This window comes from Dipodomys merriami, unplaced genomic scaffold, assembly GCF_024711535.1.
Source record: "Dipodomys merriami isolate MVZ:Mamm:240054 unplaced genomic scaffold, mDipMer1.0.p SCAF_29, whole genome shotgun sequence".
Lineage (NCBI taxonomy): Eukaryota > Metazoa > Chordata > Mammalia > Rodentia > Heteromyidae > Dipodomys > Dipodomys merriami.
In genome coordinates, this window is record NW_027204381.1 from 1,530,213 (window position 1) to 1,558,140 (window position 27,928).

Sequence of the window (27,928 nt, forward strand, 5' to 3'; positions counted from 1 at the left end):
TCTCAGCCTCCTGAGTAGCTAGGAATACAGGCATGTGCCACCTGCGCCGGGCTCCATCCCAGCTTTTTACTGTCTATTCTGGAGATAGAGACTCATGGACTTTTCTGCCCAGGCTGGCTTTGAGTCACTTTCCTCTAGAGCTCAGTCTTTTTAGTGACTAGGATGATAGGATTACACACCACCAGCACCTTATGTTGCCTATTTATCTTATATAAGATTTTATGCCAAAGGGCAGTAGGAAATGTTTTTGTTTTCAATGTTTTCTTATAATCCATCCGTCAAAGTCTATTATTCTTATTACATATAGAAAAGACATTGAGGGCTGGGAAGGTGGCTCAGTGGTAGAGTGCTTGCCTTGCATGCATGAGGCCCTGGATTTGATTCCTTAGCACCAGATAAGCAGAAAAAGCCAGAAGTGGTGCTGTGGCTCCAGTGATAGAGCCTTGAGCTGAAGAGCTGAGTTCAGGCCTCGCAACCACCCCCCCCCAAAAAAAAGAAAGACATTGAATATCAGTTCGTTAAAGTAATATTAGAGAAGTCAGTTAACTTACAACATCATTCCACAAGTGGATGTTCCTGAATTTCCCAAAATCTGTTAAGGCTTTTTGCAAATTAATAGTTACCTATAAATGTAAATTGCTAATTTCTAATTTTATGTGAATATTTAAGGAAGAAGGAAGGGAGACTTCTTGGGGATACTTGAATGAAACAGAAATATTCCCCATACTTCTCATGACAACCTTTTACATTCTTTGAGAACATTTTAAAGATTACACTTCAACTGGGCATAATGGGGCACACCTAGAATCTCAGCACTTGGGAGGCTGAGGCAGAATGATCATGAGTTTTATGCCAGTTTAGCTCAAAAAAAGGAAAAAAAAAAAAAGATGAGCACTTTAACTCAAAAGGTCTACATTCCTTTAACTACAATTTACCTAGAACTTCTCTTTCTCCAGTCTGGTTAACCGCCATCTTGGATAACTGCAACAAACTGACAACTAGCTTCACCACAATGCCATCATGTGGGTTTTCTAGGAGTAATTTAGAAAAGTTAGTTCAAATTATCACGAGCACAACACGCACTTTTATAATCTGCAAATAAACTGTTATCTGACTAGAAAATTTTTGCAAAGTTTTAAAAAAAGGTTTTAAGGTATTAGCAGCTAAAAAAGTACAGTATGTAAATTTGAACATTCTCATGAAACAGAATCCTACAGAAGTGATCATACTACTTAGCAGAAAGAAAATTATCTTGAACAAATGTGTATAGACATTAAAACTTTAGTGAAAATCATAAACAACCAGAAATACAAGAAGCACTGTACTTTAAAGCAAGAAGGGATTTTATAATCTGCTTCATTTAACATCTTGCATTCAGAATCTAGACCAGCACTGTCCAGCAGACAGAAATACCTACAATCCACAGTGTCCAAAGACAGTCACTATCCACACATGCTAGCAAGAACTTGCTAAGTGCGAGTACAATCAAATATTAGAATTTTAAATGAGCCTTAATTTTAGTCCATTAGAATTTAATAACAAATAACTAATGGTGTTATTATACAGGGCAGAGCACACAACATAAAACACATAGGAGAAGAGATACTAATCACATCAATATAAGTGTACATGTTTTGCCAGGCACCGGTGGCTCACACCTGTAATCTAACTACTTGGGAGGCTGAGATCTGAGGATCGCAGTTCAAAGCCAGCCCAGGCAGGAAAGTCCATGAGACTCTTATCTCCAACTAACCACCAGAAAACTGGAAGTAGTGCTGTGGTAGAGAGCTTGCCTTGAGCTGAAAAGATCCGGGCCCAGAGTTCAAGCCCCATGATAGACCAAAAAAAAAAAGTATATATACACATATACATAGCACAATGCATACCTATAACTAAAACAAGATGAAAATACATTTCTTTTTTTCAAGTAGATTGATGTACAAGTCAAAAATACATTATCTTGGGCTGGGAAGGTGGCTCAGTGGTAGAGCGCTTGCCTTGCATGTCTGAGGCCCTGGGTTCGATTCCCCAGCACCACATAAGCAAAAAGAAAAAAGACGGAAGTGGAGCTATGGCTCAAGTGGTAGAGTGCTAGCCTTGAGCTGAAGAGCTGAGGGACAGCGCCCAGGCCCAGAGTTCAGGCCCCACGACCGGACCAAAAAAAAAAAAAAAAAAGAGCTGAGGGACAGCACCCAGGCCCAGAGTTCAAGCCCCACAACCAACAACAACAACAACAAAAATACATTATCTTGTATAGTTTATACTGAAGAATTTTGTTTTAGACAACAAAAAGCTGATAAAATTGAAGAATAACATGGTCATATTTGAAGTTAGAAAATTTATTCTGATAGAATATTGGGAAAAAATGGGAATAATTTTAAAGTGAGAAGACTCGTTATAGCCACCTTTTTTTTTGGATGGGGTGAGTCCGGTCGGGGGCCTGAACTCTGGGCCTGGGTGCTGTCCCTCAGCTCTTCAGCTCAAGGTTAGCTCTCTACCACTTGAGCCACAGCACCACTTCTGGCTTTTCTTTTTTTCTTCTGCTTATGTGGTGCTGAGGAATGGAGCCCAGGGCCTCATGCATACAAGGCAAGTGCTCTACCACTGAGCCACCTTCCCAGCCCTGCCATTTTGTTTAGGTGAGAAATTATGAGGTTCAACTCTAGGTCTGTGGCAGTTAAATAAAAGAAAAATATAAGAAAAGGTTCTTTGATATGGCTCAGTAGTACATTGCATTTCTAGCATTTATGAGGACCTAGTTTTAATCCCCAGCCAATAAATAAAATAAATAATATTAAAAAGAAAGTTAAATATAAATGATAGATTTTTTACCCTGAGAGGCTTTCATAAGATCCATCATCTGATCTTTATGCTGTTCCAACTGTCTCCGAAGCTCTTTTAATCCTTCAAGCCTTGTCAATGGAAGTGCATCATAAACACTTACTGAGAGAAAATGGTTAATTTCCTAGAAGAGAGTATTAGTTTATAATGTAACTTGCTTTTAATATGTATTGCATGGTCTAAATAATACACACACATACACACACATTTGTGCAAGTCCTGGGGCTTGAATTCAGGGCCTGGGCGCTGGCCTTGAGATTTCTTTTGCTCAAGGCCAGCACTCTACCACTTGAGCCACAGCGCCACTTCTGGCTTTTCTGCTTATGTGGTGCTGAGGAATTGAACCCAGGGCTTCATCCATGCTAGGCAAGCACTCCATCACTAAGCCACATTCCCAGCTCCAAATAATACATTTAAAAAAATTTGTTAAGTGCTTTCACTAATACTGACTCATCAATCTGAGGAAAAATAAATTCCTGCTTCTACTTCCGGCTCTACAATTCTAAAATTCCTTTCTTGATAATCCAGTTAGATTTCAAAATTTTTAATGGTTTTATTTTTTGTTTTAACTGTAATTTTATACTTCAATGTATATTAAGTACATTTTCATGTCGAGAGACAAATAGACTATGATTTTAAAAATATGATCAGATTTATGAATACATGCAAACATAATTTTGAAGTTGATAAAGCTTAAAGAATTAAAACTTGAAATATTCTTTAAAGTGTTAAATATTATCTCTAACACAAAGCACCTGATGGTAATTATGAAATATCAGTGGGCCATAAGTTCTTAAGTGTGTCAAGAATATTTTATAGCACATTCCTTGGCTATTAAAATTCATATCTTAGCCAGGCGCTGGTCGCTCATGCCTATAATCCTAGCTACTCAGGAGTCTTAAATCTGAGGATTGTATTTTGAACCCAGCCAGGGTAAGACAGTGCATAAGACTCTTATCTCTAATTAAACACTAAAAGAAGTCAGAAATGGAACTGTAGCTCAAGTGGTAGAGTGCTAGCCTTGAGGAAAAGAGTACAGGGACAGTGTCTAGGTCCTGAGTTCAAGCTGCAAGACCAGAACAAAAATTAAAAAAAAAAAAGCAAACTCATATATTTACTAGAAAGCCTTGCTATCTATGCTTTAAATGCAGCATCATGAGAAAGTAAAAATACATTATTTCACAGAAGGTAGACCTCATATGGTATCAGGGTTTTTTTGTTTTTTTTTTAAATTTTTTCGGTTGTGGGGCTTGAACTCTGGGCCTGGGCACTGTCCCTCAGCTCTTCAGCTCAAGGCTAGCGCTCTACCACTTGAGCTACAGCACCACTTCTGGCTTTTTCTGCTTATGGTGCTAAGGAATCAAACCCAGGACCTCATGCATGCAAGGCAGGTTTTTTTTTTTTTTTCTACAATAAAGTATCAAATTTTTGCCACTAGATTATTAGAGGTTTTTAAAAAGAATTATTGTCTATGTCCTCTGATATAGAAGAGTAACAAGATAATAATTTTTATTACCTCCAAGAGTGAAAAGGGTCCTCTACTGTATTTGATTTTCTGCTGAATAATACGTAAATCCTTAAAAACAACACGATCAGGAAAAGGATCTAAAAGCTTAATTGTGACATAGAGGTTTTCATTATCCTTGTTATCTATCACTAAGTATTTCAGCAAGTCCAAGACCTAAATAATTAAAAGGAAAATTAAAATAGGAAAAGTCTTTCATATTTCAAAATAAAAAAAATTAAATGTTACTATAATAAGTGATGAAAACTTTGCCAACCTAGTTCAGACAAAATACTCTAATAACACCATTTAGTTTTTGTGTTTTCAGAAAACTCAGCAGACATGTACTACAAAAGGCAGGTACTGAAATATAAAAAATCCAATATTTGTGACACATTTAATATGAGTACTATTTCACACAACATCATAATGATGTGAACCGTCATCCTATTTTGGCTATTATACTAAAGAGTAAGTAATAGGCAAAACTACTGGATTACTTATTAGATTAGAATTATCAAGTGTTCTGTCCTGAACTAATGAAAAAGATTAATTCACTGAAAATATCCTTCCAACAATTAAATTCTCAATAAAATTACTGATCAGATCAAATAAGCAGAAAATATTTAGCTCCTAATAATATTTTTAGTAATATATCACAAATAGCATTTTGAAGACAAATTAGAAAATTACCTGTTTCTGAACTTGCATCTTATCATCCACAAGGGGTATGAGTGTTCCAACGATTAGGTGAAGATGGTTTTCCAAAGCATCCTTACAGTGAGTCACTGCAGTCTGGCAAACCCGACTAAGTAAATCACAACAAAGGGAGAAGCTACGTGATGTCACATCTATGAAATGAGAAGGCCTAACAGAAAGAAAAAGAACAGGTTCTAGGAAAACTACTTTGAAATAAAATCATTCAAGTCATTTTTACTTACATGTCTATCCTGAGGCAGCTTGACATAAACTCATTTTCATATCTAATGCCTTCTAGAAACTGAAAGTAGTCCTGATAGTGGTCCCAAGAAGGTAGGAGAGGAATGGAGAAAGCTTGGTAAACAGTTAGTTACTAAATCACTTGTAATCCAAGCCCTTTGAAGGCAGAGGCAGAAAATTTCAAATTTGAGGCCAGCATGAGTTACACAGAAAGCTCCAGGCAAAAGTCAGGCACCAGTGGCTTAAGCCTATAATCCTAGCTACTCAGGAGCCAGAGAGCTAATGATTGTGGTTCAAAGCCAACATAGGCTCTAACCAGAAGTGATACTGTGGCTCAAAGTGGCAGAGCACTAGCCTGGAGCAAAAGAGCTCAGGCACATTACCCAGGCCCTGAGTTCAAGCCCTATGAACAAAACAAACAACAAAAAAAGAAAGTTCCAGTCCAGTCTGGGCTACCTAGTGAATAAAAGAGAAGTAAAATTGAAGAACTAAAGTCCAGCTGATTAGGAAAAAGTAATTCTGGTGTTTCTACTACGCAGCAGTGAATACAGATAACAATAACATACTGTATATTTCAAATTAAGGATTTTGAATGTTCTGACTGCACAGAAATAATGAGATTAATATGCTGAGCCCAACTTCAATATCATGCAATATATACATGTATCAAAATACCACAAGTGCTAGATGCCAGTGTTTTACATCTACAAGCCCAGACTCAGAAGACTGAGATCTGAGGATCAACAGTTCTAAGCCAGTCTAGGCTATGAGACTCTTATTTCCAATTAACCACAAAAAGCCGGAGGTGGAGCTGAGGCTCAAATGGTAGAGTGCTAGCCTTGAGCAAAAGAGTTCAGGGAACTGTGCCTGCCTAGGACCTGAGTTCAAGACCTAGAACCATCCCCCTCCCCCCTACAGATACACCAAACAACAACAAAAACTTCACAAGTTACCCCATAAATATGTACAATTTTATGTATAAAATTAAAAAATTATAGGTAATAAATATCTTGAAAAGCATTATTTTGACAGCAATACTCCACCTTATAGAAACATATAAATTTTATTAAAAGAACAGTTTAGTCGGGTGCTGGTGGCTCATGCCTGTAATCCTAGCTATGCAGGAGGCTGAGATCTGAGGATCACAGTTCAAAGCCAGGCCAGGCAGGAAAGTCCTTGAGACTCATATCTCCAATATACCACCAGAAAACTGGAAGTGGCACTATGGCTCAAGTGGTAGAGCACTCGCCTTGAGCTGAAGAGCTGAGGCCCGGAGTACCCAGGCCCAGAGTTCAAGCCCCACGACCCACAAAAAAAAAGAAAAAGAAAAAGATAAAGATAAAGAAAGAAAAGAAAAAGAACAGTTTAAATACTTTACTGCTTATATTCTGTTTGTATATTGTTTACCTTTTATTGATAGAGTGAATCAAAGTATAAATAACATCTCGAAGAACAAAGGCCCATGCTCCTCCCAAGCCACTTTTTATGTCTTTCAGTAATAAACTAACAAATAGATGATACATTTTAAGAATTCTGTGCTTCTTATAAACATCATTTGTCTCAGCTTCTTGTTCACAAATGGCTAGAAGAATTTTCTGATAGGAGTCCTAGAAAATAAACATAGATTGAGTAAAAATTTGTCTAGTCAAATATGCTTAGTTATAAAAATATATTTTAACAGTATACAGGACTGTATATATGTCTATATATATATGACCATACATGACCAAACTTTAATAATGAGAAAGAACTCCTTAAAATACATAAAAAAAATTAATTTTATCCTTCCACTTAAATTTATAAAAAGGCAAGTATGATATGCATCAGAAAAACATTTTTTTTTGTTTTTTTTGTTTTTTTTTTTGGGGGGGGGGGTCCAGTCATGGGGCCCGAACTCTGGGCCTGGGCGCTGTCCCTCAGCTCTTCAGTTCAAGGCTAGCACTCTACCACTTGAGCCACAGTGCCACTTCCGGCTTTTTTCTTTTTGCTTATGTGGTGCTGAGGAATCGAACCCAGGGCCTCAGGCACGCAAGACAAGTGCTCTACCACTGAGCCACCTTCCCAGCCCCAGAAAAACATTTTTGATGGTTCTGAATTCCCTTTAAAAAAGTGCTAATGGGGGCTGGGAAGGTGGCTCAGTGGTACAGCGCTTGCCTTATATGCCTGAGGCCCTGGGTTCGATTCCTCAGCAACACATAAGCAAAAAGAAAAAAGCTGGAAGTGGCACTGTGGCTCAAGTGGTAGAGCGCTAGCCTTGAGCTGAAGAGCTGAGGGACAGCGCCCAGGCCCAGAGTTCAGGCCCCACGACCGGACCCAAAAAAAAAAAAAAGTGCTAATGGAGCTAGGCGCCGGTGGCTCACACCTGTCATCCTAGCTACTCAGGAGGCTGAGATCTGAGGATCATGGCTCAAAGCCAGCCTGGGCAGAAAAGTCCGAGACTCTTACCTCCAATAAACCACTAAAAAACTGGAAGTGGCAATGTGGCTCAAGAGGTAGAGCGATCGCCTTGAGCTGAAGAGTGCAGGGACAGCGCCCAGGGCACAGAGTTCAAGCTGCACGACTGACCAAAAAAAAAAAAATTCTAATGGGGAAAACAGACTAATTATTACAAAGAAAGAAAGGAAAGAAGGAAGAACAAAGGAAAAACAAGAAAGAAAGAAAGAAAGAAAGAAAGAAAGAAAGAAAGAAAGAAAGAAAGAAAGAAAGAGAGAGAGAGAGAAAGAAGGGAGGGAAGGAAGGGAGGGAGGGAGAGAAGGGAAGAGAAAGGAAGGAAGGAAGGAAGGAAGGAAGGAAGGAGAAAGAAATGAAGAGAGAAAGAGAAAGAAAGAAGAAAGCAAAGGAGGGAGGGAGGGAAAAAGGGAAGAAGGAAAGGAGAAAGAAAGGAGAAAGAAAGGAGAAAGAAAGGAGAAAGAAAAAAAAATTAACCAAGAAAATTTCTACTATCTTCGTTTTGCCACAGTGTTCTTTGAGATGAGATTTCATGAAGATTCTTTCACTTGGGGTATTTTAAACATCAAAAGTCATTTAAAATCATTAAAAGCTGCTTGAGGGCACTTACTGTTTCAGTCTTGGGGATAGGAGAGATGGCTGTATGTCTTTCATCTTTATTTGGACATTTCTATACTACATTCCCTTTCTAAGAAAGAATTTATCTTTCTCCAAAAACATGCTGGGGAAAATAGTAATACCAAACGATATTGTAAAACAATAATCTATGCAATTAAATTATTTCATGGATTAAAAGGAATGTGCAAATTGTGAAAAACTATGAAATATAATAATTGTGTCTGATATTATAATTTCAGATGGCCTATTTATTCTTCAAGGGCATTATGAATTAACACTCATTTGATTTCCCTGAACAAAGAAATGCTTCCTGGTCTGCTTGAGTTCTTCATTCCTTGGACAAATATATGTAGGGAGGATATTCTGTGTAAAACATTATGTTAAGTGGCCTAAGAGGGTAACAGGAAAAATACGGTCTCTCTTTAAGATAGAAGGACAACATGATAAAAGAAAGGAGCTATGGGAACATGCAGACCTGGTTTACATTCCATTTTTGCCTATTGCCAGCTGGGTATCTGTTTTTTCAATGTGAGAATAATAATAATGAGGAGATAACATTCATAAAATGTGTAGCAAAATTCTGCATTCAAAAGTATATTTAAAATAAGTAAAAGAATTTAGATTTGGTTTGGATTCCAGATAAATGCAAAATAGTACATTAAAATTAGTCTCTTGGGCTGAGCACTGATGGTTCACATCTGTAATCCTAGCTACTCAGGAGGTTGAGATCTAAGGATCACAGCTCAAAACCAACCCAGGCAGGAAACTCTGTGAGACTAATTGAGCTGATATGCCTTTAGTGTTATAAAATTCCAGCCCTGAGCTGAGAGTCTGGCTCAAAATGGAAACATTTGCCTAGCAAATCAAGCCTAGTACTATCCAAAACAACCAAAACCAAAAATTCAGCCTTTTGTTTTACATGTCAGTAAACTGCTAATATACAAAGGTATGAACTTATAAATAATCATTTTCCTTTTAATTACTCAAATAAGTTTTACATTTTTTTAGGATGCACTGATACAGACTTTCTAGCTGAAAGAGGAATTATCTGACAATTTTTATAATAGAATTATATACTTACAGGGCTTTTGGAAAGAATTTCTAAGATGCTTTTAAGCTTGGTTTTATGACAATTGCTGATGTAGGCAAACGTTGCTTTAATAACATGTGATGGGAAACAAGGTGGGTTAGGAGCAGGATCCAAATCCCTAAGAGTTACAGGAAAACATCATCATCATTCTCAAAATTATCAAGAAACACACATTTTGTTGTTATAGCAGTGAACATCCAAAACAAAACCTTATTTAATAACTCCCACATTTAGAAACTATTCATCTATTGAAAATTCATTTTTAATGAAAATCAAAAATGCTATAACTCTCATATATGACTCATTGTAACCCTGAGGATTTACTAATCTTAAATGATGACTGCTTAACTAATTTTTTAGTGGCAGCTTCACAAATGAGCTTAGTTTCACTTCACTTTAGGTCTTCCTTAAAAGCTTTATACTAGCCAGGTGCTGGTGGTTCACTGTATACTTGCTACTCAAGAGGCTGAGGACTGAGGATCGTGTTTCAAAACCAGCATAGGCAGAAAAGTCCTGAGATTCTTATCTCCAATAAGCTACTCAAAAAAGTCAAAAGTGGCTGTGGCTCAAGTGGTAGAAAGCTAGCCTTGAGCACGAAGAGTTCAGGGACAACTCCCCAGGCCCTGAGTTCAAGTGCCAGGACTGGGGAAAAAAAAAAGGCTTTATACTAGTACTATTATGAACACATGGTCTAAAACACAATGGTCTAAAAAGTTTGACATAGACATTTGGAGGTGTCAATCAATAAAAAAAAACTTGCTGAGGGATCTGTAAAATGCAACTAGCTTTCCAAGTTTAAATGTACATACCCTGAAAAGTCACCAAGGTCAGTTCTTTGGCCAGTACTAGAACTTGCTGGTTCATGTAAGGTCATCAATAACTCTACCACGATCTCTGGTAAGTTACTAATGAATAAGTGATCAATCTGCAAGGACACAAAAGTGAAATATACTAAACATACACAAACACACACACATACACACACATATCATATAAGTGACCTTTAAGACAGTCCAAAGTCCTTCTGTGATGATAAGGGAAAACAGATAAAAGCCTAAGACTTACAACATGGCTAACTCTATTTTCCTTTTTCTTCTACAGCCAACTTTGGAGTGACATGTGTAGGGAAATAATCCCAAATAAAGACCTCTTAATGCAGTTCTTCAATTTTAAACACTCAACTAACCAAGACTTTGTATTCAGATTTAAGAGAATAATTTTTTTTAAATTTCTTTCTTTCTTTCTTTTTTTTTGTTGGTCATGGGGCCTGAACTCTGTCCCTCAACTCTTCAGCTCAAGGCTAGTGCTCTACCACCTTGAGCCACTGCGTCACTTCCGGCTTTTTCTGCTTATGTGGTGCTCAGGAATCAAATCCAGGCCTCAAGCATTCAAGGTAAGCCATTCTACTACTGAGCCACCTTCCCAACCCTGAAAAAAATAATTTTTAAAAACTTGAAAAAACACTTTGTATTGTTCATTAAAATGCTGAGATACATCAACAGAAAATAAACAGTAAAAAAAATCTAAAACACCCATACACACACACCAAAAAAAAAAAAAAAACCATAAAAAACTACATTTATGATGCTATTCTGCTAGTGGAGAAAACAAAATAAGCAATGTAAACTTTATGTCAGAAGGTAAAATGTATCAGAAACAAAATAACCATATTCATTTCTTAAACAGATTAACGGTTGGGGATACTTCTTTCCAATCTCTTTTCTACTCACATATATTTGCCTCACTTGATTACTATTGCAGTAAAAACTTTTGCTAAGTTTCAGATTTCTCAACATGAGTACATCTAAGTTAAGTTTGTCCCCTATACATTTAAGGTTTGTGTATACATTAACTCTTTGCTGGTTTTTCTATTATAAAAACACTAATTAGCCTTATAATCCCAGCACTCACAGGGCTAATCAGGCAGATTTTGTGTTCCAGGACAGTGTGGGCTTAATAACAGAAAAAAACAAAATTTCCTTGGTTAAATATGAAAAAAAAAGCTGGACGCTGGTGGCTTACACCTATAATCCTCGCTACTCAGGATGCTGAAATCTGAGGATTACGGTTCAAAGCTAGCCTGGGCAGGAAAGTCTGTGAGACTCTTCACTAGAAAAGAGGAAGTGGTGCTGTGGTTCAAGTGGTAGAGCACTCGCCTTGAGCTGAAGAGCACAGGGACAGGGCCCAAGCCCAGAGTTCAAGCCTCATGACCAACAACAAAAAAAAAAAAAAAGGAAAAAAGGACTAATAAAGAAAATAAAAGCAGGATATGGAAATCTTCCTTGAAAAATGGAAAAATTGGTGAGTTGAAGAGGGAGTAAATACAATTCAATATCATTTGAATTTAACACCAAATCATATTCATGCATTACTGGCAATTAAAATACATTTTAAAAGCAGTAACAATCAAATCATTTCTCATTTGTTGTTGCTGTTATTATTCCTAATTTAGACCATCCCAACTTAACTAAAAGCCAACTGAAACTGGGACAGAGCAAGGAAAGGGTGACACTGTTCAAAATGTACTTATGTAACTGTAACCCCTCTGTATTATCACCTTTATAATTATAATTTTTAAAAAAATTTTAAAAAGCCAAGAGAAATGAAAAACACTATTAATAGTAATTTATGGTTAGTGATTACATGCTGGATTTAATTGTACAAATAATAAAAAATAAATAGCTTTACATTTCAAAGCTTACATCTGAAGCCATCTGAGAGATAAAAGGTTGGTAAATGTCAAGTCCTACCTGTTTTCCCAGTAGGTTTTCACCCTTAAGTATATCATAGACCTTGGAAGCAGTCTCTCTTTGCTGTGCCATCCTACTGTCCTGTGTACCCTCATAGGCAAAATAGGGAAGAATATTGACAAGAATCTTTGGAAAGCAATCTATTAGAAGAGTTTTCCAATCCTTTTGAATCTGATCAGCCATGGACTTCACCTCATCAAAATGACTTCTAATTACCAAATGTGGAATCAAAACCTTATAACAAGATCTAAAAATATAAAAATTTACAATATAGATTATATGCTTTCAAAGTTAAAACTTTAATATACTTCTTGAAATAATAAAATGCCTTCATCAGCATTAGAGCATCATTTTTAAATTATTAAATATTTTTACTTTTTTTTTTTTTTTTTTTGCCTATCCTGGGGCTTGAATTCAGGGTCTGGGCTCTGTCCCTAAGCTTCTCTGTGCTCAAGGCTAGTGCTCTACCACTTAAACCACAGTGTCAATTCCAGCTTTTTCTGAGTAGTTTATTGGAGAGAGGAGTCTCACAGACTTGCCTGCCTGGGGCTGGCTTTTAACTGCAATCCTCAGATCTCAGCCTCCTGAGTAGCTAGGATTACAGGCATGAGCCACGGGTGTCTGTCTCTTACTATATAATTTTATAAGCGGAAAAATAGCTAAGCAAATTCTAGCTTTTTTTTTTTTTTTGCTTATGTGGTGCTGAAGAATCGAACCCAGGGCCTCTTGCATGCAAGGCAAGCACTTTACCACTGAGCTACCTTCCCAGCCCATGAGCTACCTTCCCAGCCCCAAAATTCTATTGCCTTTTTTTTTTGTCGGTTGTGGGGCTTGAACTCTAGGCCTGGTCACTGTCCCTGAGCTCTCTGGCTCAAGGCGAGCACTCTACCACTTGAGCCACACCACCACCAAATTCTAAAAAGACACATATACCCTCACCCACAAAATTGCCTAGAAAAAAATGACTCTTACTCTTATTTCTGAATGAAATAAATGGCAATTTATAAATTTAAAGAACATATGCAAAATATTATTATAAAAAAAGGATGATTTAAGGACCAACAAATCCCTTCTGTCTTAACAGTCTTAAAAGCAATTATCTACATACAGATTTTTATAATCCATGATATTCTACATACAAAATACCTAGCGAAGTGCTTATCACAGAATATGCTCAACAAAAATACATGACTTCCCATAATTGGATACCTAAACAATACTCCTGGTTGTTTTAAACCTATTTTCAAAATGTCCTTTTTTAGTTACAGCATCAAGATGAATTCTTTTAAACTTCTAGATATAATAAAAATAATGATTATCAAGCAACAGAAAGAAAATCAAGGCAGCCTCTAGTAATTTATCTTCAAAATTTTTCAAAGGCAAGATTTCCTTGTATAACTCTTTACAGGTATGTGCATTTTTGGGGGGGCAGGGGGGGGGGCGGTCGTGGGGTTTGAATTCTGGGCCTGGGCACTGTCCCTCAGCTCTTCAGCTCAAGACTAGTGCTCTATCACTTGAGCCACAGTGCCACTTCCAGTTTTCTGGTGGTTAATTGTAAGTAAAAGTCTCACGGACTTTCCTGCCAGGCTGGCTTTGAACTACGATCCTCAGATCTCAGTCTCCTGAGTGGCTAGTATTACAGGCATGTTTACAGGTTTTTGTTTTTTTTTTTTAATCAAGTTGCAGCTCATTCAAGGCTACCCAGATATTTACCAACAAAATTAGAACCACATCCTGAGACCAATAACATCTTCAATACATTCTCAAACAAGCTGTCTTGTTCCTCACATTCTACAGACCCCCTTCTGTGTCTAGATATGTGGGACACAGAAGTGCCAAACATTATTACCTAATTTGAAATTAAATATTTTTCTGTATGTGACATATACAAACTTGCCTGTAGAAATCTTCAACATTTGTGTAGTTTAATAAAATAAAAGGAAAAGAAGATAAGTTGTATTCAGTCTCTTGAAGATTTAGCCATTCCAAAACAAGGTAATCTAAATGAGAAGCCATGAAATCGTCTAAATGTGTATACCCAAAAGTTTCAGAAACTTGCTGTAAAACCTGCACAAACGAAAAAGAAAGATGCTTTAAAATTTTTTAAAAATTACATCACTCAAATCTTTGGGATTATTATTTATAGTAGTGCTTTAAAGCATTAGTTTTTTTCTATAACTTGAATTTTTAAATAATGAAATAGGATAATAAAAGAGGAAATAAGAAATGTATAAATAAATACTGCATAGTATCTGGCACAAAGCAAATCTCTAATTGATGTTAAATGCCTAAAAATAAAAACATGAAAATCAATTATAATTTCCAACACCTGACTATATCTCAAAGGAGAGCTTAAGGTAAATTATCTGTCTTAAATGCAAATTTTTAAAAAATCAAATGTAACATATCACAGACAATAATGTGAGTAGTACAATGGTATACCTAAAAAAACAACAACTCAATTACTGAGAAAGAAAAGGTTAATGTGCCTAAGACCAATTATCTAGTGTTGACATACTATACAGCAACACAGTTCCTATGCTTGAGAATTTTGACAGTGCTTAGCAGCCCATATTCATTACTTAAAAACCCATAAGAGAAAGTTCTAAAACTTCCCAAACCATGAATTCTGCACTGGTAGAAAAGGAAGAGGAGCTACATTCTGTAACACAGGACTGATGCAAGTACTAGACTCAGTCCTCCTTCCCCAATCATAAAATCATAATGTTTGATTTCTAGCTTTTTTAAAATTTCCCATGTGCTGCCACAGAATCTACCAGACAGAACAACTGGTAATGTTCTTATCTACATGCTTCCTTCAATAAACTCTATTCCAGAGAGCCTGGTTTGTATAACAGGTTATTTACTCATTAAAAAAATGCTTCATGAGCTGGGTACCTGTGGCTCAAGCTTACAATCCTAGCTACTTAGGAGGCTGAGAAATGAGAATTGCCATTCAAAGACCGCCTGAGCAGGAAAGTCTGTGAGACTCTCATCTCCAATTTAACAACAACAAAAAGCCAGAAGTGGGGTGGAGCTGTGGCTAAAGTGGTAGAACACAAGCCTTGAGCAAAAAAGCTCAGAGACAGTGCCCAGGCACTGGTTTCAAGCCCCAGGACTGGCACATATGCATGGACTGGGAATGTAGCTTAGTGGTAGAGTGCTTGCCTAGCATACATGAGGCCCTGGGTTTGATTCCTCAGTCCCTCATAAATAGAAAAAGCCAGAAGTGGCACTGTGGATCAAGTGGTAGAGTGCTAACCTTCTACAGAGAGGCTCAGGGAAAGAGACCAGGCCCTGAGTTCAAGCCCCAAGACCAGCAAAAAATAAAATAAAATAAAAAAGAAAGCTTCATAAAATGTTCATAAGCTGGATTTTAAGAAATGCTACTGCCAACAGATGAATATATCACTTAAAGTGATTAAACTGAGTCTACAATATACATCGATGGTAAGGTGTTTGCCCAGCACTAACACTTTACCCTAGTGTTCTGAGTTTGAGCCCAATAACTAGGAAAAAAAAAGTTATTGAACTATTTTCCAAGTGTCCCAACTTAAAAAAAATTGTTTCCATTCTTAACAAGTACCAACTTAAAAATGTAGCTTGAACTTTTTGTTTAGAAATTATACAAGAAGATGAAGACCCAGCTAAGTAGTAAAGCACCTGCTAACGCATAAGGCCCTGGATTTGATCTCCAGCACCACAAAAAAACAAAAACATGTTATCCTGTAAAGAGCATGATAAAATATGCATTCATCCACACATACCTTTTTCACGAGGTGAGGTTCTAATCCATTCTCTTTCATTGATTTACATAATGCAAACAAAGCCTGTTTTTCACAGATAGGGCTACAGTATAAAACCACAGCTATCATCATCAGTAAAACAGATTTTCTATTATAAATCTCATCCAAAAGGTCAGGGTTCTCAGTGCTGTGGGACTTCAAAAGAATTGTAAAGACAATAATGTAAATAGTTGAACATTAATAATGAATAAATGATGCTAAAATCAAAGCAGTCTATGACATCTATGGAGCCTGTGAAGTGTGTTTTAAATCCAACTATGGAAGAGCTAAGACTATAGATTTGAGAAAATGGTTCTTATAGTACAAAAATTACTCTTCACAAAATCTTACGGAAAGAACTGACAAAGGAAAAGCCAGCCCAAGGCAGGAAAGTCTGTGAGACTCTTAATTTCCAATTAAGCATCCAAAAGGCTGAAAGTGGAGCTATGGCTCAAGTGATAGAGCACTAGCCTTGAGTAGAAAAGCTCAGGGACAGCCCCAAATCCTGATTTCAAGCCCCAGGACTGGCATTCACACAAATAAAAATAGCCCTTTTATTTATGAAGTATAACTCCTAAGATGATTTTTATCATTAAAACATCTTAACATATATCTCTTTATATTTTTAAAAAATAGTATCACCTATGTGATAAATGATGTCAAAATGCAAATAAAATCATGTAACTAGAAAGAGTATGGACCTTTAGTATAATGGCCCAATGCTATAAAATTCCAACTTTTTTTTTTTAACTATATTTGATACAAGGTTTTCTTTACATTCATAAAATTTGCTCCGCACAGATGTTCATGGTCTATTGGTACAAAAAGTAAGGATCTAATTTTGGTCCTAAATCATTAATATGTGTGAAAGCATCAGGAACTTTCTACTAAATCAGTCTCACTCATTCCTTGTAATAAGATACAGAACTATATTCTCCTTAAAATCCTAGTTTAAAAATCTTCTTTTCTAAAAGTGAAACAAAAACTGTACTGGAGAACTAGCCTTAAACAAAAACAAGAACAACAACAAAAAAAACCTTAGGGACAGTGTCCAGTCTCTGAGTTCAAGTTCAAGATTGACGCATGTGCATGCATACACGCATATACTTCTACAGAGAAATGTGAAAAATCACAAGTTTCAGTAAGAATTAGATAATTTTTATCTGTGTTACTTCTCAATATATTTTTATCTATTGTCATCTGTTCACTTAATGAGCTTTCACCAGATCTTACAGAAAAGATTTAAATAAAAAAGGAAACAAATTAAACTCTCATAAAACCTCAGTTAAATTTGGTTTTTCTGTACAAAAACATTACACATATATTGAACCAAAAGAAGTAGCTACTATTTGGTCCACCTCGACCTTCATATAAACCAATTGTATGCAATTCCTAAGTTGCTTTAAACTAGTTTTATATTATAATGTGCTGGATACAAATTGTCTTATGCTGAACTTGCTAAAGTTATATATATTCATAGAAAGCATGTGATAGTAGCAAATATGTGATAGTAAAATTACCATTTCTCTCACTCCTTCCTGAGCTTTCAAGTATGCATTTTCAAAAGCTTTTTGTTGAAGCCTCAGAGGAAGTGCTTTCAATGACTTGGAACAATCCCCTTGACTCATGTCCTGGAATAATCTTAAGACAAAAAATAAAAATCAGTTTTTGAAAATTCAGATTCGACTTTCCTAAGCATATTACAGAACAAAAATAAATTATACTGCAAGGCAAACATACTAGCTCTTTCCTTGATCAAGACTAATGAAATTTTAAGCAGGTTCAGACTACCCATTTATTAAGGTCTTGAATATATAATCTCTTTTATCCTATAAGTGAAGACAATATCAAATGACCTCTAATGCTCTTGAAACACACTGAAATCAATCTGCCAGAAAAGCTAAACTGTCCTCTTGCCACACACTGATCAGAAAAGGCCAAAAAGTCCTGTCAATGTACTGTAATATTTACCCCAAAAGTGAGTATCTTGACATTTTATTTAAATGGTTTTATGTGATGGAGAAATACTGATCAGTGTATTTTGCATAATATCCAACCACTTAGGGTAACTCAAAGCTTCTAACATTCTTTTTTTAAATTTCTGTCGGTCGTGGGGCTTGAACTCTGAGCCTGGGCTTTTCTGCTCAAGGCGAGCAATCTACCACTTGAGCCACAGTGCCACTTCTGTTTTTCTGGTGGTTTATTGGAGTAAGAGTCTCACAGACTTTCCTGCCCTGGCTGGCTTTGAACCACGATCCTCAGATCTCAGCATCCTGAGTTGCTAATATTACAGGCGTGAGCCACCAGCACCCGGCTTTGACATTCATATTTATATGAGTGCTGGCACAATTTCTTTGTGGGATCTTCTATTATAACTCACTTACATCTAAATAGCAAAATTACTGAAATGATTTTCAGCTTTTATGTTGTAAAACAGCATGCAATCTCTTCTTCAAATACATTAATTTATTTTCCCAATTATTACTTCATGGACATTTTAACTGTGCTAGACATTAAAAACGTGCAGAATTAGAAACACTTCATGAAAACCTAACTCATTACCTATTGATTGACCCTGCAGCCAACATACGAACTTGGTGGTGATCATCAGCAAGAAATTGTGGAAACACTTCATTTACAGGAAAGTCTTCTCCCATCACATTAAGAACAGCCCATTTTGAATAGGGATCGGCCTATAGAGAAAGATATGCGAGGTTAAATATGAAACATTGCCAGAAAAGTCACTCATTCCCAAGCAGAAATAAAAATTGTTTTGAATTATCAATAGAAACCTTACTTATATGGAACAACTTACCTCAAGCAGAGTTTTAAGGCATTTTACTAAAGCCATTCTTACAGAGGATGAACATTTCTTGTCCTTTGTTAGATGCCTGAAATCAAGTGAGATTTTCAATGTAAAATATTCATTCCAATAAAAACAGTCAAAAGAATAACTAGATATGTTTTTAATAGGTTGTTTGCAAAATTTCTTTCCGTACTAAATGAGTTCTCCTTATGTGAAACATGCCAATAAATTCCACTCTTCCAAAAATTCAAGCTAAATGAAACAAGTTCATGATAATGTTATTAGTTTTAACAATTATGCCTCTATTTGTAGCTGTCATATTGCAGAAAATCACAAACTTATTGTAAAAAGAATTTTTTTTAATGTTTGGTTGTTCTATGAAAGGTTTCAAAACCACATTCTATATTGACTTTCAAATCCTTATCTAGTATGAGAGCTCTAAATTTCATATGTATATATATAATATATTTATGTATTTTTTTTTCTTCTGTAAGTATCAGGTGTTAAGAGGATGACAATATGGATAACACTGTGACAATGCTAGAACAAGCAAGAATTCATCTGATATATTTTTGTTGGACTTTATTTGCCATATTGCCACACTATTAAATGATTCAAAATTTGCAGAAAAATATACTAAACTAAGAAAGTGAAGCCTAAGGAAAAAAAATGGAGTTTTTCTAACAAGAAGGGAAACACATTACTTTCTTCTCTAGCTAAAATAAACAAGAGTTACCTAGAAGAATCAGAAGAAATCACTTATGTAGAATGCAAAATTTGCATTTGTATTCAGAGGCAGCAAAAGAAACAAACACTCCAAAAGGTAGACTACTGTTACCTACCAAAAGGCACCAATCACTGTGAGGAACTGTCCTTGTGCGTCCCTTGTGCTCTCAGTGTCCACACTGCCTTGATCTAGGTTTGTCACTACATGAAGGGCATGGTTTAAAATTGTTGTACAAACATCTTGGTCTCGACGATATAAAGAACACACAAGCCTATGGTGGGAAAGTTTAGCCTTGTAAGTTTAGCAGAAGACAACAACTTATAAACTGTAAACTTAAACTGAATGTAACATATGGTTTTAATTTCTTACGATAGTGGTTTCAGAAGCTCAACAACATCTTCCATGGGCAAAGGACATTCTTTTCCAGGAAGCCCCTTTAAAAGCACCAAGTACTGAGATGGGAGAGAAATATCACCTTTATTCATAGACCATTTACTTTACATATATAAACATAAGCTCATGCACACGTACATAAGAAGGTACAGATTTTTAAAGAAGGTATATAATTTTTAAAAATGCCTTGGAAGTTAAATACAATTGGTTTAAAATCCCCTCACAACAGCCTTGTGTAATTAAAAGACCAGCCATATATCACCTGGTCCTCAGTGCTCTCTCCAGTAAAATGGTTAAGTATCACTTAATTGGTCAGATAATTGGGAGGATTAGAGAAAATAAATCTATTGCAATAAATAGCTATTATCATTATTGCAGTTAAGATAAAGAATCACAGACTGTATTAGGTCCCTATCCTTCCAAAATAATTCTGGATATAAGAACTAAATGACCAAAAACTATTATACTAATGAATTTTAGAAAGCAGAAATGATCATGGGCAGAGAAGAACTCAAATGCTTTCACCCATTTTCTTAGAAAACAACATGGTAATGACATTGGCAGATACACAGGGCTGTGCCCCGTTACAATGGTGTTGGTTACAACTAGGCAACCAGGTTTTGTTTTTTGTTGTTGTTTGTCGGTCGTGGGGCTTGAACTCTTTGCCTGGGCACTGTCCCTCAGCTCTTCAGCTCAAGGCTAGTGCTCTACCACTTGAGCCACAGCACCACTTCTAGTTTTCTGGTGGTTTACTGGATATCAGAGTCACATGGACTTTACTGCCCAGGCTGGCTTCGAACCATGATCCTCAGATCTTAGCCTCCTGAGTAGCTAGGATTATAAGCGTGACCCACCAGCACCCAGTGGAAACCAGTTTTTGACAGTTGTCAGCTCATTTTCTAGCTAAACTATGAAATTGTCAGAGCGTTTCCCCATTAGCTGGAAGTAATATCTAAGTTTAAATGTTTCAGCATCTAGCTAAATTTTTTTCACAGTATATTCAAAGGGGAAAAAAATCTAAGCACATGCCTATAAATATCCCAGGAAGACAGCTTCATACTAGAAGTTTAAGGTCAGCCTAGACAAAATAGCAAGACCTCATCTTAAAAACATGTGTATGTATATACATATGTATGTATGTATAAGTGTGTATGTTTGTGTATACTTATATTTGTAAGTATACACAAACATCTATATCTAATTATATCTGTATATATATAAGTAGTCCAAGATTCATTTCTCAATTCAATTTATTTCAAGGCTTCAAAGGCACTGTGTGATTCTGATTCTTACACGTAAGGCTATTACATTTAGAAAGCATCAAAGAGCTGCTTTGTTTGACTTACCACGTGCAAGTGGAGGGATTTAGCAAGATCCAGTATGCTAGAATCAAGCAACAATAACAATTTTCTCCGAATATCAGCTGCCCTAAATGACATAGTATTGGTCTGAGGCACAGTTACACACATGCACAAGAACCTGAGCATGTCTAAAAGAAGTAGATCTTGCTTTGACAGATATTCTTCAGCTAAAGGATTCATGGCACCTAAAAATAAAAAGCATTCATTAACAACTGAGGGGCACAACAGTCCCATACACTGCAAACTAACTCAAACATCTGTCCTGTTTCCTATTGTCTTAATACTCATTTAAGTTTTACTTCTTTAAAATTACTCCTGTGTAGACTCAAATAGGAAACTAGTAAATTCAATTAAAAATCTGAGAAATTTAAAGTGAAAGGAACTATATGAATAGACTATACTAAGGGAAAGTGAAATTAGCACACAAGTGGTATCAATGAGGTTATTGACAATAGCAAATTAAAGAGTTAAAAGAAAACTGTTAAAGAGGAGAGAACAGGAGGAGAATTAACAAGGTAAGGTGAATGTAATCCAAATACATTACATGAATGCATGTAAATATTGTAATAAAATACCTCTTTACAATTAATTGATTAAAAAAAATTAAAAGAGGTAAAGAAATCCCAAGCAGAAAGTAGATACTTACCAATGGTGCTCTGGCTCTCCCCACACTCAGTGGAATCACTCACATCAGCAGCAGGGCAATCACTAAAGAGATCCATGGATGAAGGATCATTTACCTCCCTCAGATGGTCACAAGTACCATCTTCTATTGATTCTATCTCTCCATAGTCAACTGGCTTTTTCATTAAGGATGCCTTCAAAGAAGAGAAAAAAGGTGTTTTTATTCAATTTAGCCTCTTTCAGAAGAATGCTGTAATTAAATGTTGTCACCTAAGTCAGCAACTCACAGAAAAACAAATATATGAACTGTAATACGTATAAATATTGTATTTCTTACAATCATTCCATATTATACTTACACATTACAACATCTCTTTGAGCCACATAAGTACATAGATATAACTTTGTTAATAGATAATAAAGAAAAAATTCTAGATGAACTTTATAATGCCCAAATTGACGAAGCAGGCAAAAAAATATAAGTTATTATAAGATAATGACAAAATCCCTTCAAAAAGTGAAATTCAAGCTGGGTGTGCCAGCAGTCCAATTTACTTGTGAGGAGGAGGCAGCAGGATCACCTGATCCTAAAACTTCAAGGCCAATGGTGTAACACAGTAAGATTCTCTCTCAAAAAAAAAGGTTAAGGGCTGGGAAGGTGGCTCAGTGGTAGAGCGCTTGCCTTGCATGCCTGAGGCCCTGGGTTTGATTCCTCAGCACCACATAAGCAAAAAGAAAAAAGCCGGAAGTGGCGCTGTGGCTCAAGTGGTAGAGTGCTAGCCTTGAGCTGAAGAGCTGAGGGACAGCACCTAGGCCCAGAGTTCAGGCCCCACAACCGGACCCCCCAAAAAAAATAAAAGGTTAAGTTCACATTTCTTTTGAACATGCAAATCCCTTACTACAGTTTGTCCATACTTTTCAGAAGCCCAAACCAAAGTAGACAAAAGTAATGCAGAATTCTGTGACAAAATAAAGACCATTAAAATGATAATAAAAAACAGATAATCTAAAAATATATATACATATCCCACATCGTACAATACCATATACTTCTAAATAAAGTACAGAAGTATATAGATTATAGAATAAGTATAGTGACAAGGAAATATGCCCAGAACAATTAAGGTACACAACATTTCTTCACTCAACAGATATTTAAGTGTCTACACCTATGTCTGTTTATTGTTACATTTACCATAGCATGTGTGGTACACACATTAATAAGAAGGTAAAACAAAAACAAATACAAGAACATTTTACATGTATGCAAAGTTTTTAATTTTTATTTTGGTTTATTTTTTTGGCAGTATTGGAATTGGAACTCCATGCCTTGAGTTTGCAAGGCAGCTGCTCTACCACTTGGGCTACACCTTCACCCCTATTTTGCCTTCGTTATTTTTCAAATACAGCCTGTTGCTTTGTGCCTGGAACCAGTCTGAATCATAATAATCATCCTACCTATGCTTTCCACATGGCTGGAGATACAGGCTTGCCACACCATGACTAGCAAGACCCTAAGTCAGTTCTTCCTAATTTTTTGCCTGTCCAGGACTGAAACCATGATCTTTGCCTTCTAAGTAGTTTGGTGGCTCTGGTGGTGGCTCACACTTCTAATCCTAGCTACTCAAGAGACTGAGATTTGAGATCACAGTTCACAGCCAGAGGGGCAGGAAAGGTTTTTTGTTTTCTTTTGTTTTGTTTTTTTGTCACAAGGCTTGAACACTGGGCCAGGTTGCTGTGCGTGAGCTATTCGGCTCAAGGCAAGCACTCTACCATTTGGAGATAAGAGGCTCCTTATTTCCAATTAACCACCAGAAAACCAGAAGTGACGCTGTGGCACAAGTGGTAGAACACTAACCTTGAGCTAAAAAGCTGAGCCCAGGCCCTGAGTTCAAGCTTCTGGCAGCAAAAAACAACACAACACAAAACAACAAAGTAGTTTGGATTATAGATATGTACCATTGTTTTTGTTTTTAGAGAAACAATTGGGCTGGGTATATAGTTTAGTGACAGACTGCCTGCTTAACATCTGTGTATAATCCCTAGATAGCACTGTTACAAAAAGAAATTTTTTAAAAATTCAGAATTTTGGTATATTATGACATAGAAACAAATATGAGCCTGGAAAATTAGTTAATTTTCAATCTACTATTCACTAAAAAACTAATTTGACAAATTTGATTCTTACTGGTATGGTTGTCTAAATAAAAAGGTCTTAAGAGTGAAAAGGAAAAAAAGAAAAAGACTTTAATTCCTAGGTACTAAGCTGCTCATTTTAACAAGAAATCAAAGGGCTGGGAAGTTGGATCAGTGGTAGAGTGCTTGCCTCGCATGCATAAGGCCCTGGGTTTGATTCCTCAGCACCACATAAGCAGAAAAAAGCCAGAAGTGGCACTGTGGCTCAAGTGGTAGAGTGCTAGCCTTGAGCTGAAGAGCTGAGGGACAGTGCCCAGGCCCAGAGTTCAGACCCCACGACCAGACCACCCCCCCCAAAAAAAGAAGAAATCAAATATATTTGATTTTTATTTATATATTTATGTTATATTCCTAAAATTAATTTTAAACTTCTACATTTATAAAAAATAAGATGCCATACAACGTAAGATTCATCTCTACCTTAAGAGATGCTTCAACAAAAAAATGTTTAGAATGAATGAAATATAACAACACAGGAAGCATACTTACTAAACTTTTACAAATATCTGCAATGTCATTCATCAGCTTTGATGTAAGTAATCGTAGGAAAAAGCCAGACGCAATCTTATTTGCATTTTGCTGTAATAAAGACAAAAAGATAAGCAATAAACAATAAAAATAAACAAGTATTCTTAGGGATGATAGTATTTTCTGTATATTGAATAAAATGATAGCGTTCACTATTAGGAACAAAATATAAGTTATTTCAAGCATAATAATCTATTAGAGTACTGATATCACACATGTCTTTCATTTTGCTTAAGCAGTATTAAAATACCATCTAAAGCAATATTAAAATATTATCTACTAGTCCTAAATATATTAAACAGCAGTTGTGTATTAGTTTACTAGTTTCCCCATTTATATCAAAACAAAGGAAAACACATCACAAAACCCAAAATAGATGCCAAAAATACTGATTTGTTTATGTACTTAATATTTATGTTTATATACTTAATATCAGTATTCAAAGAGCTTTTTGATTATTACCAATATCCAGCCTGCCTCAACTAAAACACAAGCCTGTCCAAATCAAATCAAAGATTACAGCACCACTCATTCTATCACATGTTACATAAGGTGATTTAAGCAAAAGAAACTAGTGTTCATAGAGTAATTTTTCCTCATTGCACTCACTAGCCCTGGTACAATGGTATGTACATTGTAAACTAGGTAACAACTTATTAAATGAGTAAAAATTAGGAAAAAGTATATAGCTGCATTAGAAAGTGGGAAGATAATAAAATGATGAAATTAGTTTCATAAGAAACTCAGAGGGGCTGGGAAAGTGGCTCAGTGGTAGAGCGCTTGCCTTGCATACATGAGGCCCTGGGTTCGATTCCTCAGCCCCACATAAGCAAAAAGGAAAAAGCCGGAAGTGGTGCTGTGGCTCAGGTGGTAGAGCGCTAGCCTTGAGCTGAAAAAGCTGAGGGACAGTGTCCAGGCCCAGAGTTCAGTCCCCACGACCGGACCAAAAAAAAAAAAAAAAAAAAAAAGAAACTCAGATTACTATTCTTTTTCACTCAATTTAACTTTAAATCAGTTTTTCAATCAATCAATCAATCAACATCACCACCACCACATAATCTACTCTATAAAGAGACTGGACTATCAAATGAGAAGACACCTTACCTTGTTATGCATGCAACTTGTATATAGCTGCATCATATTTCTCAGTGAACCAATTCTAGATTCCTCATTTGTCTTATTTTTAAACAGGGAGATACATTCTCCTGAACACTGCATTAGAGACTATTCAGAAAAAAAAGAAATACAAATTCCAAATAAAGATTCACTTTAAAGCCAAAAGTAAGTGTTTCTAGATGTTGTCATACAACAAAATTACAAATTATGAACAAATCTGAGTGAGGCATGGTGTAAATACTGAACGGGAAGACAAGGCAGAAAGATCTCAAATTTGAAGCTCCTATATAGCTAGACACTGTCCAAAAAAAACCCCAAACACCCAAAATACAAAAATTATACCTACTTCACTTTGAAGAGTATAAAGCAATGAAAAGGTTTTAAGCTGAAAGCCTACTTGATTAATACATCCAGGATTCATTAGGATGAACCACTTTAGACACAGAAATAAGGGATCTACCTCTAAATACAAAATTCAGTTGTTTCATATATACATGGCTTAAAAGTAATCTATAGGGCTGGGAAGGTGGCTCAGTGGTAGAGCACTTGCCTTGCATGCATGAGGCCCTGGGTTCGATTCCTCAGCACCACATAAGCAGAAAAATAAAGGCCGGAAGTGGCGCTGTGGCTCAAGTGGTAGAGCACTAGCCTTGAGCTGAAGAGCTGAGGGACAGCGCCCAGGCCCAGAGTCCAGGCCCCACGACCGGACCCAAAAAAAAAAAAAAAAAAAAAAGTAATCTATAGACAAGTGTTTCATGTGTGTTGTGTTGTATTCCTATACTATGCCCACCCTATCACATGAGGTCAGATGTGGCATCACTACTGGCATTCAAGAAGTTTCTAGGTTTTGAATTTTCAATTTTGTTTTTTCAGATTAGTAACATTCTGTTTTATGTAACAATATTCCCAGGAATATTATTTCATCCAAATTTGTCTAAAATAATACTAGCATAAATTGTCCTACCTTGGCCTTCTGGAATAATTCTGATGTGCATGCTTCCACTTCAGTTATTATACCCGCATAACAATAGCAGCCAAGAACACCCACCAAAAGGCCTGAGCATCGTACAAGTGTTTCTGAATTTGTGACCTTAAACCACAAATAAAAAATTCATTTTATAAGCAATTCTGAGTATTCTAAAATTATCTTTTATAATAAATTCATGTACATATTAAGAAACAAAAGTTTAATCAACCAAGTTAAAGGTGGAAGAACATTAAAGGTCTTTAAGGACACCTAAGACATTGTCTTAACAATTTTAATGAAATGAATCATATGTTTTACCAATCTTCCTGAACCTAAGATTAGTGACTTTTTTTACTAAAATGTCATTAGACTTGAAGACAGGTTACCAAAATAGAATGCAGAGTTTCCATATAGAGTTTACCAAGATTCCTGTAAGATCAACATTCTAAATTTCTATAGTTCAATTATTAAAACCAGAAATATAACAGCTATGCCATACTGAGGTCTAGATGAATAGTTAACTAGTTATACTACTTATCTTTTCTTTCTAGGGTACCAGTGTGTCTAGTTGTCAAGCTTTATGCCTTCCAATCTGTTAAGCCTGGCACAGCATCTCAGTTTCTGTCTCTCATGATCTTTACCCTTCTAAACAGCATTGCTTAGATATACTGCAGTATATCTCTCCTTTGAAGCTTGTCTATTTTCTCATAATTGTCTATTTCTCATAATGGAAGTTAGGTATTTTAGAGAGATACTACGTCCCTCTCAATACATCGTATCAAAGATGCATCTCCAATTTGAAAAAGAAACTTAAAATATGGTGGGGGGGAAATCACCTAAGAGATCACTATAGAATTATGATAAGCAGTATTCCCATGGAAATTGGCAAAAGTATATTCTAATAGCCAAGTAGGATATATCCTTTTAAAGTAGCACAAGAATTTAAGTATATAAGGAAGGATCAAAGAAAACGTTGACAGGTAAATGAATGTCTGTAAATCTTAGAACAGGAGTAGAAATTCAATTCATATAAACACTACAGGGACATTTTGAACTTATGAAGGATAAGAACCGTGACTTACTCATCATTTTAGACTCCAAATATGAGTAGAAAGCACTTTTATTTTTGTGTCGTGTGGTTTGAACTCTGGGCCTGGGCACTGTCCCTCAGCTCTTCAGCTCAAGGCTAGCACTCTACCACTTGAGTCACAGCACCACTTCCAAGAAAGCATTTT

The 27,928-nt window shown here is 36.2% G+C and overlaps 1 protein-coding gene across 1 annotated transcript in view; it reads right to left on the reverse strand.

Annotated features, from left to right (window-relative positions):
* Positions 1-27,928, reverse strand: part of LOC138838810 (serine-protein kinase ATM-like) — a 97,876-nt gene that overhangs the window by 43,066 nt on the left and 26,882 nt on the right. The window contains exons 14-33 of the mRNA XM_070038160.1: positions 26,691-26,816; positions 25,715-25,834; positions 24,572-24,661; positions 21,909-22,080; positions 21,248-21,447; positions 19,878-19,960; positions 19,624-19,779; positions 18,791-18,866; positions 18,538-18,668; positions 17,496-17,616; positions 15,958-16,131; positions 14,088-14,257; positions 12,191-12,437; positions 10,250-10,365; positions 9,432-9,558; positions 6,692-6,891; positions 5,039-5,213; positions 4,358-4,522; positions 2,833-2,965; positions 936-1,031 (exon numbers count right to left, since the gene is read on the reverse strand). Of these exons, the coding sequence (XP_069894261.1) occupies positions 936-1,031; positions 2,833-2,965; positions 4,358-4,522; positions 5,039-5,213; positions 6,692-6,891; positions 9,432-9,558; positions 10,250-10,365; positions 12,191-12,437; positions 14,088-14,257; positions 15,958-16,131; positions 17,496-17,616; positions 18,538-18,668; positions 18,791-18,866; positions 19,624-19,779; positions 19,878-19,960; positions 21,248-21,447; positions 21,909-22,080; positions 24,572-24,661; positions 25,715-25,834; positions 26,691-26,816 (2,878 nt within the window). The remainder of the gene's footprint in view (positions 1-935; positions 1,032-2,832; positions 2,966-4,357; positions 4,523-5,038; positions 5,214-6,691; positions 6,892-9,431; positions 9,559-10,249; positions 10,366-12,190; positions 12,438-14,087; positions 14,258-15,957; positions 16,132-17,495; positions 17,617-18,537; positions 18,669-18,790; positions 18,867-19,623; positions 19,780-19,877; positions 19,961-21,247; positions 21,448-21,908; positions 22,081-24,571; positions 24,662-25,714; positions 25,835-26,690; positions 26,817-27,928) is intronic.